The 18,469-nt window shown below is 37.6% G+C and overlaps 1 protein-coding gene across 1 annotated transcript; it reads left to right on the top strand.

The window, feature by feature from the left end:
• The first annotated feature begins 1,672 nt into the window (after positions 1–1,672).
• On the top strand, positions 1,673–3,063 carry LOC117422841 (potassium voltage-gated channel subfamily E member 4-like). Its single transcript, XM_034038039.3, has 2 exons — positions 1,673–1,779; positions 2,075–3,063. The coding sequence occupies exon 2, from the start codon at positions 2,098–2,100 to the stop codon at positions 2,617–2,619; it is 522 nt and encodes a 173-aa protein (XP_033893930.2). The 5' UTR covers positions 1,673–1,779; positions 2,075–2,097; the 3' UTR covers positions 2,620–3,063.
• Positions 3,064–18,469: the final 15,406 nt, after the last annotated feature.

Here is an 18,469-nt window from a genome sequence, read left to right as displayed (position 1 = left end):
GGAAGGGGATTTTGTTAATTTGTTTTGGTTTTAGTCCCCTAAATGTTCAAACCCCCAAGATGTACATGACCTTGACGATTTAATAAGGCTTTTGATGCTCTGGCTACATGCCCATTATCATTTTACCCTCTTCAGTCTTGCGTAGTTCATTACTAGAGTGCTTATATTTCAGCCGCTTGATGCTTTCATTGTGACATCCATTCAAGGATTTATAGATATATTCAATTGTTATTATATGTGTGGAGGATCGTGTTCAGGCATTGTTGTAGTTAATCATACATGCCTATGAATACCGCATGTCAAATAATCATGCATTTAGTTCTTGTGAAATGAACATTGGCTAATGCAGTAAGGGGCTGGCATTTGATCAAGGTTTTTGAAAGACTAGTAATACAATATGGATGTTTATACACCAGACCTATTTGGTGCGCACTTTCTACAATAACAGTGCATCTCACATTTTCCATTGCGGAGATACAGCACTATTACAATTTATATTGGTCATGTGCCACACACTTTACAGACATGGCACTGGTAAGTACAAGGCACCCTTCCGATAGTAAAATACAGTACATTAGAAATTATATATTTTGACATGATAGTATAAGCTTGCAAATTGTAGCGCAATATTCATCTTGTGCTTTATCGCATATAATCTTTAACACAATGTAACAAAAATAGGTTGAGACTGCCTGGCTTGCACAACATCACCTGTTGGCATTTTTTTGAGAAGTACATTGTGTCTTTGGTTTCTGATGATTTTAACTGAGCATCTTCTGTCAGGTTTATGTTTTAATAAACCAGGGGCAATACTTTAAACAACGCATGTCTGAAACTATTGGACATACAAAATCCAGATGTTTATCTGGATCAACTTTGCCTGTGCCCTTGATCTTTATATCCAAACCAAATAGGGCTACTTCTGAGTGATATCATCTCAGAAGTGTCATCAGCTTTATAGTTGGTACACAAATGTACAGGTTTTCAATAACAATTGACACCAGTGGCCATGTGACTGTCTGAAAGTGTTATAATCCAGCAGATTCATTTGTTTGTTATTTTATACACTGTAAATACATGTGATGGTAACTGATATTTGTTCATAGCACTGACATCTGATTGGATGTACAATAGGAAGCTGTATCTTTGGAGTCCAAATCACTCTCACACTAGTTTCTAGTGTGCATCCCTCTGACTGTGGTAGATGTCTAGTTAAATTGGCCCCAGTAAACAATATACCAAAGACAATCTAGACAAATATTGGTGGTATTACTTGCAATCCTTCACTGTCACGCAAAACTATTATGCTGTGATTTGACTAAAATATGTTTATATTTTGAGTCGTATTCAATGTATGAAACTTTTTTTTAAAAACATAATATATGACAGTTCACTAGTAATGTTTCTTTCCGTTTCTAAAATTAAAAGACTTACTTGGTATTCGTTTTAACAAGAAGTATCAATTCAGAACAGTTCCTTTAAACATTAGACACATAAAGTGTAAATGAAGCAAAACAGAAAAGGAAAAAAGAATAATTGCGCCGTGTCATGATTTCACTTGAGCGTAACCTCGCAATGAAACGCACCCAGATGAAAGGTTTTCCTGCACGCCTGAAGAGGGTCACACGTGACTTCGTACATACCACAGAAACAGACTATTTAAGATGAAGTCAACCTTACAGCAGCGAGCAGATCACTACTTGTTCACAGTGAGCACAGGACGGGACCACAGTGACCAACTTAAGAAAGGAGTTAAGCCATTCTCTGCAGTTCCCTGAAGTAAGTTTTTTTTTTCTTTTCTTTTTTTGAGACCAACAGAAGACGTTTTAATTATTTTATTTCATGCCAGATTATAATAATATAATACAAAGTTTTGTATTGTTTATTTAAAAAAATAGCAACAAACAAAAGTTTACTTAATGGCTGCTGTGCCTAGTTTATTTATTCGTTGTTATCGGTGCTGTTTTATACACGTATTTATTACATTTCTGTAAAGCATGTTCAATTATAAATAAAGTAAAATTCAGTATATATATTATATTTTTCATCCTAATACAACGTTACCATTTTGCAGATCATTCTATCTTAGCAAGCTCAATGCTGACAATGGAAGGAGCTAATGTCACAGAACCTATTCCTACGGAAACCCCTGAACCACACGACGCGGTCAACGTCAAGGAGGGGGGCAACGAGTACCTGTACATACTTATCGTGATGTCCTTCTACGGGATCTTCCTACTGGGTATCATGCTGGGCTACGTGAGATCTAAGAAGAGGGAGAAGAAATCCAACGTATTCTTATTGTACGAAGAGGAGGAGAGGGAATGGGGAGGCGTGGTGAAGAAGCACAGTCTGCCGTACATTTCAGGTCTCAGAGCTGTCCAGGTGTCGCTGCCCTTCAGTGCCCTGTCGGAGAGCAGGGTCCCCGCGGCGTTCTCCTGCGCTTTGTGTTCCATGGAAGAAATTAGCGTGAGTTCGGTGTGCTCGTCTGCGGATATCCCCCTAGCCATCGAGGAAGAATCTGACAGCGAGAACGGAGAAGGCTCCGGCGCGCTTCTTAAAGAGAACTCTGAAAACAGTGAAGGTCCATCAGAAGTCATCAATGAAACGGCCAGCTAGCACAGCACCTATACATTAGCATCATCATCATCATCATCATCATCATAATACATTGAGGGGAAAAAAATCAAAATGTTTCCATTTCTACCTATGAGTTTGAAACATATTCGTGACTTCTTTTTGGGGGAAATATTTAATTAAACTCTTGCACAGATCAATGATTCAAGCAAAGTTATAGAGACTGTACATTTATTTTATTATTGTATTGCTAGAGTTGTTGCAATTAGCCTGGAATGACTTGAAAAAAGCAGTCTAAAACGTCAGTTTGTTACCATTTCTATGCTGTAGTAATATTCATTAATCTCATGTACATTTATTGGTTCCTGTTATATTGTGTAAGAATTGTGTAAAATAATGATCTGTATATAATTGTTCAGACTTTTGTATTTAAATGTTATTTTGTGTCCACTTGTTTTATAAGTGAAATAAATCTTTTAAAAACGACCTGTAAAGAATATAATGTTTGCTTGTATTATATAGACATCAGGGTAACACTTTAGTTTAGGTATCCGTTATAAGCGATTATAAACAATAGCAAAAAAAAATTAGCATACAAATAGTCTTATTATTTCTAATCATATTCAATAATTGTTAATAGCATCATTAATAACATGTTTATAGACGTGTTACCGATATCAGGTATACAGTATCAGTCTGAATCTCGTGTGCAGAGCTGTCTTCAGTTGTTTCTTTTTGCCATAAGGGGGCAGGATTAGAATACAACAAAGCAACAGCAGCAGGAGATGAACTGACACAATGTATGGGACTGAGGAGTCCGTTTAAACGGAAGCGACTTAGAACCTGTGCTCATTTGATCTGATTTGATCAGTGCAATATTTCAGAATTGTGCTCCACAAAAGCAATGCAGCCGTGCAGAATGTATAAACCATGAAAATGTAAAAGGTTGTTTTGGCTTTGCTCTGCCTGTAGCCACGATGGTGACAGCGTGTTGATGCTTTAGATAGCACATGCTCCTTCTTGTTGCAGAACACGGGCTTGTGGAGAGAACAAGCATGACGTCATCTCTCCTCAGACATGAAGGCAATGCACAGAGGATGTCATCATTATTAACCACACACTGCTTGTCATCTGGAATACAACACACTGCGTTTTTTGGTTAAAATTAGAAACGGAGAAACATTTAATTTTATTTCCCAAATCGCCAGCGTACATAAATCAATTCAACTTATTTTAACCGCATAGCGGAAGACATTTATATTTAGAAATTTGTATACAACTCTGCAGTATCATTGCATGGTGTCTCATAATATTCCCTTAATGAATACTAGGGGTACTAGAGAAACAGATTAAGTACGTGTGAGGCATAGTGGCACCGTCAGGGAGACATTTATCTGCCATATGAATATGCATTGAGATTCACAGTGAAATCCGTAGAGTGGTTGCCTTAGAGACCCTAGAATTGTAACATGAGGTGCAGAACATTGCTGTCGGGTCTTATCTTTTGTATAAAACAGCACTTAGTGTAGATACAACCTTCTCTTTAATACAATACTGCCATTCAAACCTAAAGCCTGGATTCGAGGGCTAGGTCTTATCGACGATTGTGTTTAAAACAATGAACACTCAGTACCGCAATTATACAGAGTTATATTACGAGGTCTCCTGTCCGCATACGCCATCATTCCTCGCTGTGTGTTTATATCACGTCTTTGGTAATTGTATTACCTTTCCTAATCACCTTGCCCTTTCTCGCTCACAGACCCGATGTTATGGTCAAAACGCTGGTCAGATCCTGCAGTTAAAAGCTCTGCAGGGATGAGTCATATTGTGTCACCCGCTTTGCTTCAAACAGCCTTGTGTTTACTACTGCATTTCACTGCACGTCATCCTCACCTTAAAAGGCAGAAAAGCAGAAGACTGTTTATTCTTCATTCCTGTTCAAGCCGAGGTCTTCATCTACCACGTTATCGTTACCAGTGCAGTCTCTTGGTTTTGCACTTGGTATTTCTCTCTCAACCATGTGTTATCGCTTAAACCTACTGTCAGAGGCTGCCTTCCTTTGCAAGGACTGCTGGCCAGTTTATAGATATATATGATATAGTAACTTAGTGTTTTATTGATTGTCCACACCATGGGATTTTGATCATGTGACATGTAGAATAGTAAGTCCATATTTTCAATAGCTTAATGAATAGGGCCTGATGTTACAAAGCTGGTTGAGAAACACAAAAAAAGGTTCATTTACATCCTCTTTAAATACACTTGTAAGAAAACAGAAATGTGTCGGTCATCCTTGAATGTTTATATAACGTAGGTTTTATGTTTTGAATACTTTTTCAAACTCTTTCTAGGTTTTGAACTCTAGATTGATGCAAACCCCTGATTAAGATTACCCAGTTAAATATAACTTAATTCTTGGAAAACAGGATTCTGGGATGTATCAATTGGCCTCTTCTTCTTGGTAGCATGATTTCCATTTTGGACAGGAAATAACCTAATCAGTCATTCAGTCCATCTTTAGCTGTATGCATGGGAGGACACAAAGCAGTGACTGCCACCGCTTGACAGATATGGTATAACAGCCTCTTATGGACTAGGTCGTTAGTGGTATTGCATCTGGTCCTGAATTACATCCCTGGAACTTCTCATAACAGCTTGTGTTTACATTAAGTGCACTTTAAAAACATTTTTGTGCTGTCAAAGTGCAAATACTATTAAAATGGTTCAGCCTTGCTTCCATCTAACTGATTGAGATGTTCCAGTTATTGTCCTAATAAATCATAGAAAGCTTTCTTCCTTTTTCATTGCAAATAATACAGCAGGGGCTCAGAACATACATGGTTAGCAAGCTGGAGTTGTGTGGCTGTGTAACAGAAGCATGCTTCACAATGAAAGCTCATGCAAGCTATCACAGCACAGACTGTTGCAGAAAGCCCTATTGAAATATCATTGTAATGCCTGTTTATTATAAGTAATTCAAGCAGAACCATTAGCAGATCCCAGCACTTCCAGCAGAAATTACATAAGCTTCCAGATATAGAAGCACACTGTGACTGATATTAATATCTTGGTACTGAAGTGGATTAGCAGAAAATGTTTTCTTTGTGTGGGTCAATTTTAATCACCTAAACAGCAGCAGATCTTAATTATTATTTATTTATTTCTTAGCAGACGCCCTTATCCAGGGAGAATAAAGATGCCCTTTTTCGCTGATTATAGACCTCTATAAGCAGTACCATTAGTAGCTAAGCCAAATTCCACAGCTCAAGGAAAGTGAAGCTTTACACAGGCAATAAATAGATACATTGATAAAAAATAAACACATAAGCAAACAAATAAATATTAAATGGGTAATTGTATGTAAAAATAATGTGTATAAAATAATGTAATTGAATGTAAAAAATAATTTGATATCTTGTAACAATTGTAAGTCGCCCTGGATAAGGGCGTCTGCTAATAAATAAATAAATAAATAAATAAATAAATAAATAAATAATAATAATAATAATAATAATAATAATAATAATAATAAATACATTATCCTCTCTGTCCAGCAGAGGGCACTCACGGCAAATTCATTTGTAGACGAGAGGCAACGCTCCCAGCTACGTCAGTTCTTCCTTGGCTGCCTGATCGATAAAGACGGCACTGCCACGTGCAGTAATTTTCACAGCTCACGTTTAATATCCCAGTTGATTTATGACTCATGATGTGTGAATAAAAAATTAAAAAGACGGCATTATGGTTAAAAATATAACACTGTGATATGGACGACACGAGGCAGAGCAAATGCAACATAAGGTGTTCCTTGTAAACTTTGTGACCTTAATCATGAATAAAAGGGGCCACAGGTGAACTCTCAGTTGTGAGCTCGAAGAGGAAGAGGAAGAGGAAGAGGAAGAACATGTAGTCCATCAAATGAGATACGAGCAACCATCGTTGATCATGTACTCAGCCATGGACTGACCATGAGAGAAGCTGGGCAGTGGGTGCAACCCAATCTCATCAGATCAACGGTTGCTTCAGTCGTTCCTATCTTCAGGAATGAGAATAGGCAAGTGACCTCGGTACTGTCTGTAGTGTATTGCACTGTAAGTGATCGAGAAAGTATATTTGTAGGTGTAGCTTTGCTTTCATTCAATTGCATTTTGTATTCCCATCTGTCAGCATTCCATCCATTTTTAGAATTGAAAGAAAACCTCCTTCTGATGGCAGAGGACGACTCTTCACAGAACAACAGGAGACTGCAATCACTGCAAACAATGCCATCCATCTGCAAGACATTCAGAGCAGGATCATTCAGGACAATGATGCATTTCCAAATATTAACCGTGTTAGTTTGGCAACTATTGGCCGTGTCCTAAAGAGAAACCAAATTAAAACGAAACAAGTGTACAGGGTGCCATATGAGAGGAACACTGACAGGGTAAAGGAGATGTGGGATCAGTATTTACTGTACTATGGTGTAATATAAACATGTATACTACTGTAATGGTTAGACAATGTGGAGTTTACTGCAGTCTTGATATTGTATAATCTGTGATACTCTTTTTTTTATACTGGAGCTTGATGCCAGTGTTGCTCCCCATGAATACATATTTGTGGATGAGGCTGGTTTCCATGTGACCAAAAAAAGGAGACGTGATTATATGTACACGTTTTCAGTGATGTCTGTGTCATCTGGGGCTAAGTCTACATTAAAAAAAAAGATACACACTTCTAGGTAACATGTATGGTCACATTACACAATTTCCAATAAAGGAAGACGAATAAACAGGCAGAAATGGTATGAGGAAAAAATTAATAAAAAGGGTTAAACATTTTGATGTTTATATTCTGAATTTATTGCACCTTTGTGAAATGGTTGATAATGTGAGCTTTTCATTTGATGACAAATGTGTTATTTTGATGTAAATATTTGATTTTGAGACATGTATTTTGAGATTTGAAAGCATTATTGCATTTTGCAAAGGATTTTTGAAGTTTTGCATACCACAAGACCATTTTGATTCGAGTGTTAACTGTTTTGATAACGTAGGATATTGTTTCAGGAAATGTGTTTAAGCGATCGAGAAAAACTGTAAAACACAGGAGAAACCATCAGACTATACTTTCACAAATACATTCCCTATTATTTTGCAGGCATTCTCCCTGGTCATCCATGTCATTTTGCAATGCTTTATGTCGTGTTAAGCAGTTTCCAATGAAATAGGGGCCCTTCTCTACAGTTGCTAACCTGGTTGCTAAGCTGTACATCACTGAATACATTGCCAAGAACACACTCATAGAACCACACAGCTGAACGGTTGAGGTGTAACCCTTGTTCAACTGTAGCATTATGGTGTAGTAAAAAACAAAAACAAAACAAAAAATCTTGTCGTAATAGGAAATAAACAGGAAGTGTGTGCTTGTGTGTGCGTGCGTGTGTGTGTGTGTGCATGCATGTGTCTGTCCATGTGTGTGTTCGTATGTGTGTGAGTGAGTGAGTGTTTGTGTCTCTGTGTGTGTCCTGTGTGTGTGTGTGTGTTCATATGTGTGTTCGTAAGTGTTTGTGTCTGTGTGTGAGTGTTTGTGTGTGTCTCCGTGTGTGTGTGTGCATGTGAGTGTTTGTGTGCGTGTGCGTGTGCGTGTGTGTTAGTGGGCAACTGGCTAAATTAACAATACACATTCATTAATATTTTGTAAACACATCAAGCCAAATTGAATCAGTTAAATGCAATTGAAGATGTTAATGGAATCTAGCACACTCATCCCACATCTATCTAGAAGCTTCATTCAGCTGAGCCTCATGGTGTTAGAGGCAGTCTTTCAGAGCCAGTTCATCTTGGTTGAGGCCCAAGTTCTTGGGAATGGGCCTGGTAGAGGGGGGTCCCACAGTCTGCCAAAGCCCAAGGGGAGGACGTGGTTCATTTCCAAAGTGGAGGACAACTTCAGGAACTTGGCAGAGTAAATGTCAAGCCAGGAAGTGTGGATGAAATGGGAAAATTACATGAAAAAACTCAGGCAAAGTCTCATAACCCTGGCCTATGGAAAATGGAAAAGTCTTGATTTATATTTCTGATTTTAAAACTAAAAATGCTCCTCAAAATAACAAAGAACAAAGGAAAAAAGCGCTATAGCCCATGCATTTTGTCAATGGCCTTTATACTCTAGTTAATATTTGTTTTCAATATTTTCTTCTGTTGTGTGAAAGATGAAAAAAGTTAATCTCGACTCACTGCTTCCTGGAAACAAAACCAATTTGTATTTTCATTTTAAAACTAACTCTACAAAATGAGATGCTTGTGTTTATTTTTGGTTCTTTTTTATAGCAATCCAAGCTCCAGCCTGATTCTTGTGCATGCCTGGTAAACAACAGGATGCTTGCCAGACAGTGATGTGCCTCTTCACTGCAGTAATCTATTGGGAGATTTCCATGGCAACAGTAAGAGCACAGTAGGTCATGACTGATATCTAGTCCAAAGAAAATGGCTTAAAACTGGCTTCTGAATGTAATCAGAGAAGACACAACAATTCCACTAACCTCTGGTGCTCCTCATTAAAATTCTGCTCTTCCTAAAGGCATTTTGGCTAATGAAGACGAAGACTGACTGAATAAATTAAGGTGCTGTGTTGATTAAAAAAAAAAAAAAAAAAACGTATACTATTCTGACTTGTAGCCAAAGCTACTTGTTGCAATGTATGATCATGTGTCTAGCATGCAATAGCATTGAGTCTGAAACCTTCCAACACAATGTGTTGATTAGAAGGACTTGGATAGATTTCTGATATTAAATGTTCTATTTGACATTTAGTTTTACCTCCATATCTGATTAACATGAGTTGTGGGAATGTGGTCTGTTATTTGAATCTTTTATTTTTGCCCATGGACCTATAGTTCCAAACATATTAAGACATTCTGATAAGAAACCTTGCAATGTTTTATTTATGAATTTGTGAGCAAAAAAGTTGTTGTGACAGCTGAGAAGCTTGTGTAACACGGCAGAGGCTAGGGCTGAACCGGAGACCTCGCACACCGCAAGCGAGTCGGGCTCATCTGCATTAGTCATTATGACGCTTTTAACCACATCTTACCAACAAGGGTCAGAATTCATAACGGCAGCGCATCACCACAATCAAAAGTCAAACTCATAAACAGAGTACATTTTGACCCAATATTGCACCCAAGGACCTAGCCTCCTTACCTAAAAACATTGCATATGACAGGAGGTCAGGAGCTATGCATTTAACTAACTTTCTCATCCTCTCTACTTTTAAAGAAGAGTCAGAACGATGTTTGGGAAAGCAGTCAATACACAATACCAAAGACTACGTTCTTGCTAATCAATTTAAAGGCTGCTAAAAGGGATGCAATTTGAAAACACATATTCTGTTACTCGCTTATTACTGTGCAGCACATAAGGTTGCTAATGAAGACTTGAAAGCTCTGTTTTTCTCAGCCCTTCTCTGTTCTTGTGCTGCAGTGATAATATAAGGACAACGCCTTCCTAATTGCCATGCCGATGACACAAGAGCATCGTTCTCTCTGCTGATAATACTGACAGTGTTTGTGATGTTTCTTATTAACATTTGAAAGCGTGCCTGGGTTCCTTGACGATGAATTATTAGAGTGAAACGGACATGCACGTGACTAAATTGAGTCTCTGTGGGGTTGCAGTAAGTTTAAATGTATCGCAGAAACCATTGCATTCCCCATGCAGTAAAGCACTAGGTGCAGATATGCAATTACAGTACTTCCTAACACGATTTGTAAAGAAAGGTCAGCCACCACAGATTGTTTCTCAGAATTCAGTTTTCTACAATGGGCTTTTGCTATTGCAAAGCAAGCTTCCAGTAGTACAATATAATGCATATTAATAGCATGTACAGTATATGAATCTCTATTTCTATATGCATTTGAGTTTTAATGTTCTGTTGGGTTTACACAATGAGGCACTCTGGGATTTCTGCTGTTCCATTTCCAGTAAATTCTCGACAATGCTGAGAAACCTTTTTGTTTGCTGAAGGATTGTTTCTAAGGCGATGGCAGAGTACCTCTTTGTTTCTTTGCTACTGGTAAGGTTTCTGCTGGGGGAAACCAGGAATGAGAATGTTCAAAAAGGGCTTATGAACTCTCCAATGCCTGCAACTTTGTGATAAGCAGCAACAACTCAGCATAGCATCTAATTATGTTCTGTTCATCATTAACTCTTTCAGTTCTATAGAAACGATGTTGGGCTCCCTTGCATAAACAGCCAGGCCCTCAAATCAAACAGATCAACTGTTAAAAATCAAATACTTGATATAGCTGTATCGCATCAATATATTATAGCAGCATAGCAGATGGAAGAAGTGTGTACTCTTCACTGCTGTCCACTGTTTCTAACTTATTAAAGTTCAATAGCTTGCCAATTATTTTTCAACCGTTTATGCATCAATTCCAAAACATAACTAGCTGTGTGACGGGTATAATCAGAAAACAAATTGCTAATCGTGCAGCGTTCATACCATTAATTTTCAAACAGATCAGTGTTCCCTATAGTGGAGATTGTCAGCTGTACTATGTAACTCATCTTTAACACATTGGGATTTTCCCAAAGTGATTCCCGAGCTATTCCATTTGAGTTTGTTACTGTTAGAAGACCCTCACCAGAAGATATTCAAGATGCTCTTGGGGGAAGTGTACTGTAGCAATAATTACCCAGCCTGGATGAGATCTCATTTCCACAACTCATGAGGCCAGTCTCATCCAATCATTTTTGAGCTGCCGAGGAATGGGTTCCTCTAAATACTGATACTCTGTAGCTCCATATTAATCAATGAAGCAACAGATACTATACACAAGGCATCAGTGCACACCGTGTTAATCTCCAACAGTCTGTCTGATGAGGGTGTTCCGTACATTAATCTTGGAGCACATCCCGTTCCTGCTTATGAAATTAGGAGCCTGTAATAAACAGATTGAGGTTCATTAACCACACATACCCTCCAGGATGTCAAAGCCAGAGATTCTAACAGATTTCCTTCCTCACTTGCTATGTTATTGTCTTGTTAAATAATCTGCATCCTGGTATCATGGTATGCTGTACCATTCATTCTGAGTACATGTGTCTAAACTCACTGCATAAGCCACTGATACTCTAGGAAATAAAGAGCAAACCTTAAGGCAGGAAAAATTCCTGCTCTGACATTGCAGGATCCTGCAAAACTCCTTGTTTGCTGAATCTCTTTTCTTCACCCACCATAACAAAGACCTACAATCTCTGTTGGTTAAGTAGCACCATTTACAAACGGACATTGGCATTGTTTCCATCCTGATAAGCAATATAACTCTATCAAGAATCACAGCTTTGGTGAAAGACTGAACCATAGAGAAATCAGATAGTGCCTTAATAATTGAATGTCACTTCTCAAAGGATAAGATCACTGGAGTGATTCAGACCTCCAGCCTCTTAGGATATTTACATAAATCTTAATTTTCTCTCAAAACACTTTTAACACAGCATCCTTTAAAAGATGAATGTAGCTCAGCTGGCAGTGAGTTTTGCCATGGTTACTAAAGGCACAGATATGATTGTGTCACTACCAAGGACATAAAAAGGATTTAAAAAAATAAATAATAAAACCTGATAGGCTAAATAATATATCAGTACAGGGTTTAGAATTAAACAAACTCTTTTTTGAAGTGGGTTCCCTTTCGAAACCACTGACGTGAAGCAAGGTAAAAGCAGAACTTGCAAATGTTTTAAAAGCCCTTTGCTGTCCTCTATGATATTTAGTTCTAAATTCAGTCATTCTAATCCCTGTTGATTTGCTTGGTGTGTTCTAGAAGCTTTCAAAGTCTCAAACCCCGCTCTCTTAAGTTGTAATTGACTGTACAGATACAGCAGCAGCAACACAGTTGAACCCAATCCTGAATCTTGACTCCCTGGTCAATGGTTCAAACAGTTGCATCTACTGTGGAGCTGCAAAATTGAGCAGAAATAATAGAAGTCCTTTAATTCCACTATAAACTCCCTCTCAGTGTTCAATCTTCTTTTCAAAATGTTCTCTTTTCTGCATTGTGATCGTTCACTGTGAAACAAGCTCAACACTGACAAATAGAGGGCCTTTTCAAAAAGATACAATGCATGAGAATAGTTTTTAAAGCCCATTTTAATGCACTAAATGAAGTTTGTGATTACAGTGCAATCACAGAGTGTCAGAGGCACTTCATGTAGTAATTTACATTAAGTGTGTCTGGCTACATTGTAATTATGTGTTGTTAGTACATAATAATTCAATTTTAAAACCGTATGTGTAAATACAGTGTAATTTCTAAAGATGCTAGCAAATGCCACCATTTTTCATTTTGTTTTTTAATTTAATATTGAATTGGAAAAAAGGGTTCCATCTGATCTTTAAATAACCATTATTTGATACAAGTGACAGGGTTTCCTTCCCTGCTTGTCAATGATCTGTCCTCATCAAGCAGGAACAGCAATAATGTCTTCTGACAAGCAACAAACCATCCCTCAATTAGGACTCTTGGCAGGGCAATAAAGCAGAATGGATGAGTTTAGATGGCTTGAATCCCTACAGACATACTGTCTAATCAACATAGCTGTCAATACACTTTAAAAATCCAGGCCATTTTGAGATCCTTCCACTTTCAGATGTGTGCAACCTTACCATTACCTTTTTGAAATCTTTTTCTTTCTTTCATAGATCATAGTTAAATGTCGCCCTTATTTCAGTAGTACAGGGTGAGGAGCTGAGGTAGTGCAAGAGCATAGTTAATGTGGGGTTCTCACTGATTTCAATAAACTGGCTAGAATTGTATTATTAGGGAAAAATTGAGTGTTCTGACCTGCAGCCAAAATCTATTCCTTTGTGTTAAAACCTGCAGTTTGCAGCTTTGAGCTCAAATATTTTACACAGCTCTGTCTTTAATTAACCCTCTACATTTTCTCCAGCCCACACACAAACTCACTGAGGCTTGCTCTAACACAGCTGGTGTCAAATCTTATATCGGCATACACAGCATGTAAATGAGCACATGGGATTCCTCCCCCCAGACTAACAATCTTTACTCGTGACTGAAATACTGCAACTCAGAGGTAACAGCAAGTGCAATGTGAAAAACAAGAAAAAAGACAGCTGTCACCTGGAATTAAATAGGATTAGTATATGTTCTCTCCTCATTACATGTCTATGTAACTGATGAGTTACATTAAACTTCAAACTGTACCTGCGAAGAAAAGACCATTTAAATATTTAAATCATTAAGGCTCTCTCTCTCTCTCTCTCTCTCTCTCTCTCTCTCTCTCTCTCTCTCTCTCTCTCTCTCTCTCTCTCTCTCTCTCTCTCTCCCTGTTTATCTTGGGATCAGGGTAAGATCTGGTTATTTTGTGGTTCAATGAGCCCCTGTGATCTCGGGTGAGTGACCCTTGTTTTTAAAGTGCTGCTTCCACTTTAAAACCGGATTGTGAGCACAGGCTTTGTCCTGTATTTAAACCTCTGCAGACTTGTATTTCTGAACTCTATCTCAATGTTTTTCCATTGATAGATTCTTGTAGGTTTTCAACCTGCAGTATTGTTCGTTCAAAGATTGTGCTGCAGTTTGTATGTGATTGTGTTCTTTACTGACTTATGGATTCATGACATTATGGAACTGTTTTGATTGAAGATTACCTGAAGAAGACTGAATTATTATTTTTAAGAAATAAATGGAATACCTGGAAGAATATTGTTGTGTAGCTGTTTTCTATAGCTTGATTCTTGAGATGAATTGCACATTATAAATCTGTCATGGAGGCATATACAGGAGATGATATTTGGAAGTGAGGCTAAGTGCTCTCGTGCTATCCTGCTCTAGATGTGAGTGGTAGATTAATTTACACAGAAAACGGCAACACAGAAATATTACATATCAGCTACTTCAGTTTGATTTGAACTGTTAGAGATGCAAAACCTTTTACGATATCATTGCTGCACACTGCAGGTTGCCATTGTTATCATTTATCATTATTTCTCTTTGCATTATAAACTCTGGGCACTCCAATTGGATGCATGAAAATAACCTTTCTGTGGGTTTTCATGGATTTGGACCACTCGTTGTTTTGGCCTCACTGCATGCATTGTTTAGGTATATATTTCTTCAAAATATGTGGATAGAATGGGTGGTATACAAAACATAAGCACAAAGACCACAAGCAGTGGAAAGCAAACACTCTATTAGTAAAACTGCTCAAGCAGGTGGTAACACTTTAGAGTTAGGGTTAGGGTTAGGGTTAGGGTTAGGTAAAGATTTAGGTCCCTAGCCTTTGATACCTAATTACATGCAACTGTTACTGTATCTGTTGCAACAGGATTGAGCACTGCTGTATCTTATTGGATGGAGGAGTCAAAACCACATAGCAGCAATATGAGCAAATTCAAGTAATATAAATTTTGTTTTTTTCCTCCAAACAAAGATATTGACATTCAATAAACACTAACAACAAGGTTCTGGAAACTAGAATAGTTCAATGGATATCACAATTTAAATTAGGAAAAAAAAGATTAGTTTAAAATGACCTGTTAGGGCTGGTGAATCTGCTTCCTTTGAGAACATATTACACTGTCAAAAGACATGCATCTCAATGTAATCTTTAAGAATGAGTCATAGTCTTCAGAATCCCATTGATCTCATTTGCCCAGTGTTTTTTTTAATTAGATACAGTTAAGGTTAGAACTTTGTAGAGTTTCTTTCTGCTGGAATCTATGAGTCACTCTAAACAAGCTCCTTCTTATTAGGTTCTCTTGGATTTTAAAGATAAAAAAGTATTAGGAGACAAGACATCTGTGATACATCAGCCTCACTCCTTTATTGAAAGGACAGCTTACCCGATTTAGAGTGGTGCTATTCCAAATTGCAAGATGGATTTGTTTTATAACTCCTGTCAAACAGTCATGCATAAATGTGCATCTCTGATAGGATTCTTAAGATAAGGAGTGGGTGTCGTGCCATTGCAAAGACATGATGTGGGATACACATCTCAGTGTGGCCCATAATACAAGCACTGTATGAGGATTGCATGCTGTATTACAGGGCTATATTCTGTTTGTTTTAAAAGGCAGGTTCTGGTATGCGAGTAAACACACTGAAAATAATAAGTTTAGTATAGTTTAGGTTTGGTAACTTTTAATGTTTTTACATCCTGTATGTTTTGCGGTTTTGTTTTTACTGATGGTTGGGTTTGCAAAGCAGCATATTCCTTTGTTTTAAAAGGGGAGTTCTTACACTGACGTTAGAGTGCTATTTTATATACATAGTCATAGAGGAATGCACAGCGTTATCAAAGGGTCAGTGTAGTTGCTATGTATTCACATATCTGAAGGAAAAGTCCAAAGGAAGTGATGAGGATCTAAAGGGCAATTAGAAGCTCCCTCCTTCTGGGTCTCCCACAAAATCAGCAGGCAGAAGGATCAAGTGTTCAGAGACTCCTGGGAGGGTGTTCTGAAAGACTAAAAATAATCTGATCAAAATAAGCATTGCTTATTTATGAGGCATGCATTGATCGTGTTGCCCTATTAAATATTGACGTATTTAATTACATTGACTTACTAAATTATTGTATTTTCCAAAAGGAAAAAAACAAAACTAGCAAACTTAATTGCAGAAAGGAGGAGTCAAGTTATTGCTAGTTACTGTAGATACTGTTCAAATGATTTTATTCCACTCAAAAAGTCCTCTTGCGTCTGTGCTTGCTTCGAAATAGGGCTCATTGAGCTGAAGGAAAGGAAATTGCAGGTAGTTAGAATCAAACTCATGTCTTTTCATATCTACAGAACAATAAAGAAACAGGAGTTACTGGACATGAGAAGCACAATGCCACAAAGCCTGTTTGCATAACAGACACGACACAATTTTGTTTACTTCAGCTGTTTTTGTTTTGGCAATTGCAAAAGCCACAGGGAGTGATTTCCGTGCAATATCTCAGAGAACACTAACACATAAGCTATTTCTTAGTTAGCATTTCATTGTAAAGTGCTAAAAATGCTAAATTACACATATTGATCTTGTAAAGCTTTGTAGCTTATTAGCATACACATTGGAAGACAAAGAAGATCTTTCTTTCTGCAAGGGATTTGAAAACTATAAAGGGTTACATCTTTCCTGAGCTGTTCAGTCTGAGGATCCCTTAGGAAAACCGGATGATGGAACAGTTGTTCATGCAATCGTTGTACATTTGTTTTTTAAAGCCATTCGTGTGCTCTATACATTCATAGACTGTACCACTTTCACTATTATTGTCTGTTTCCATTCACCTTTTTTCCACCTTGTATACAATTTTCAACTGCTTGTCACATCCATCTCAATACCATCCCTATGGATAGGTTAGAAAAAACATAAAACATTTGCATTTTAAATATATATAGCTCTGTCTATTCCCATACGTTCTAATCTTCCACTGTTATTGAACTGCACTGAATTCAGTTTAAGAGTTTGGTTTCCAGAAGCTTGCTTTTTTGCTGTTGAGACTGAATCAGCCCCCATCTCAGTACAGCTTCCCAGATTGTAATAAAAGGGGTGCTAATGATCAGGAATGAGCTGCTAAGACATGAGCAGGGCTGAATCATCACTTCCTGGATTCCAGATATCAACAATCCTCCCACTGCTTCTATAAACTGTATACAGAAAGGTTTGGGTTAGGGTTGCTGTTTGACGAGGTTCCAGTTGAGAGAAGGGAGAGTGCTTGTTTTGTGAATGTGTGTCCCCCTTTTGTTCAATCTTTTCTTGTAACATTACTATGTTCTTTTTCAAGCATGTTCAAATGAAACCATATACATAGTGTAGCTGGTGAAGAAAACAAGTTGTTTCTGAGCCATGCAGTATAGCTTTGTTTTCTATATATTTAATTTTTAGAACTAAAAGCTGTTACAACCGAATAGGGATAGGTTCACCTAACAGCGTTTAACTGTTTTGCAGAGGGGTCCTATTAAATGTGACTTATAAGCCGTGCAATTAGACAAGCAACATTCCCTGCTGATGTTAAAATAATACAGGTTTCTAAATGTGTATGTCATACTATAGCTTGTCCTGAAAGATGAGACATCTAATGAGTTAATTACAAATAAAAGTAAATCGAACTATAGTTCTGTCGTATTGAAGAGAAAAATGAATGTCTGATATTGACAGAGTACCACATGTTAATTCATCAGCAGTCACATTATTATAAAAGAGCGTCTTCATTATGTTTAGCAGTTAACTGTGAGAAATGTACCACCTATGAACTATTATTTATTAAAATTACCACCCTATTTCAAGAGTAATCACAGTAATTGAACCCTTGTCTCCAATTAACAATGGCCCGCAAGAATAGAGACACTATTGTTCTGTGAGACAAGCATTCTCAAATGTCCTGATCTTAATGTAATGGGTTCTCTCCGTAATAGAGGAAATTGATTGGTAATTATAATAATGAATCATAAACACTGCAAGATTATAGATTTTATTTATTTACAGAATATAGTAGATTGATTTTACAGTTGGATAGACAAGACCTTTATGGGTTTAAAGAACAAGGCAAATGTTGAGAAAAGTCTTAGATTGGATTTGAGGATTAAATATACATGGCCAAAGAAAGCAGAACAGAGAGTGAGCGATATCGCTGCAGAGAAGAGAAGCAACTTCACAACAGAGTCAGCGATATCACTGCAGAGAAGAGAAGCAACTTCACAACAGAGAGTGAGCGATATCACTGCAGAGAAGAGAAGCAACTTCACAACAGAGAGTGAGCGATATCACTGCAGAGAAGAGAAGCAACTTCACAACAGAGAGTGAGCGATATCACTGCAGAGAAGAGAAGCAACTTCACAACAGAGTCAGCGATATCACTGCAGAGAAGAGAAGCAACTTCACAACAGAGTCAGCGATATCACTGCA

This window comes from Acipenser ruthenus, chromosome 17 (genome assembly GCF_902713425.1).
Source record: "Acipenser ruthenus chromosome 17, fAciRut3.2 maternal haplotype, whole genome shotgun sequence".
NCBI lineage: Eukaryota > Metazoa > Chordata > Actinopteri > Acipenseriformes > Acipenseridae > Acipenser > Acipenser ruthenus.
This window is presented reverse-complemented; position numbering and strand designations above follow the sequence as displayed.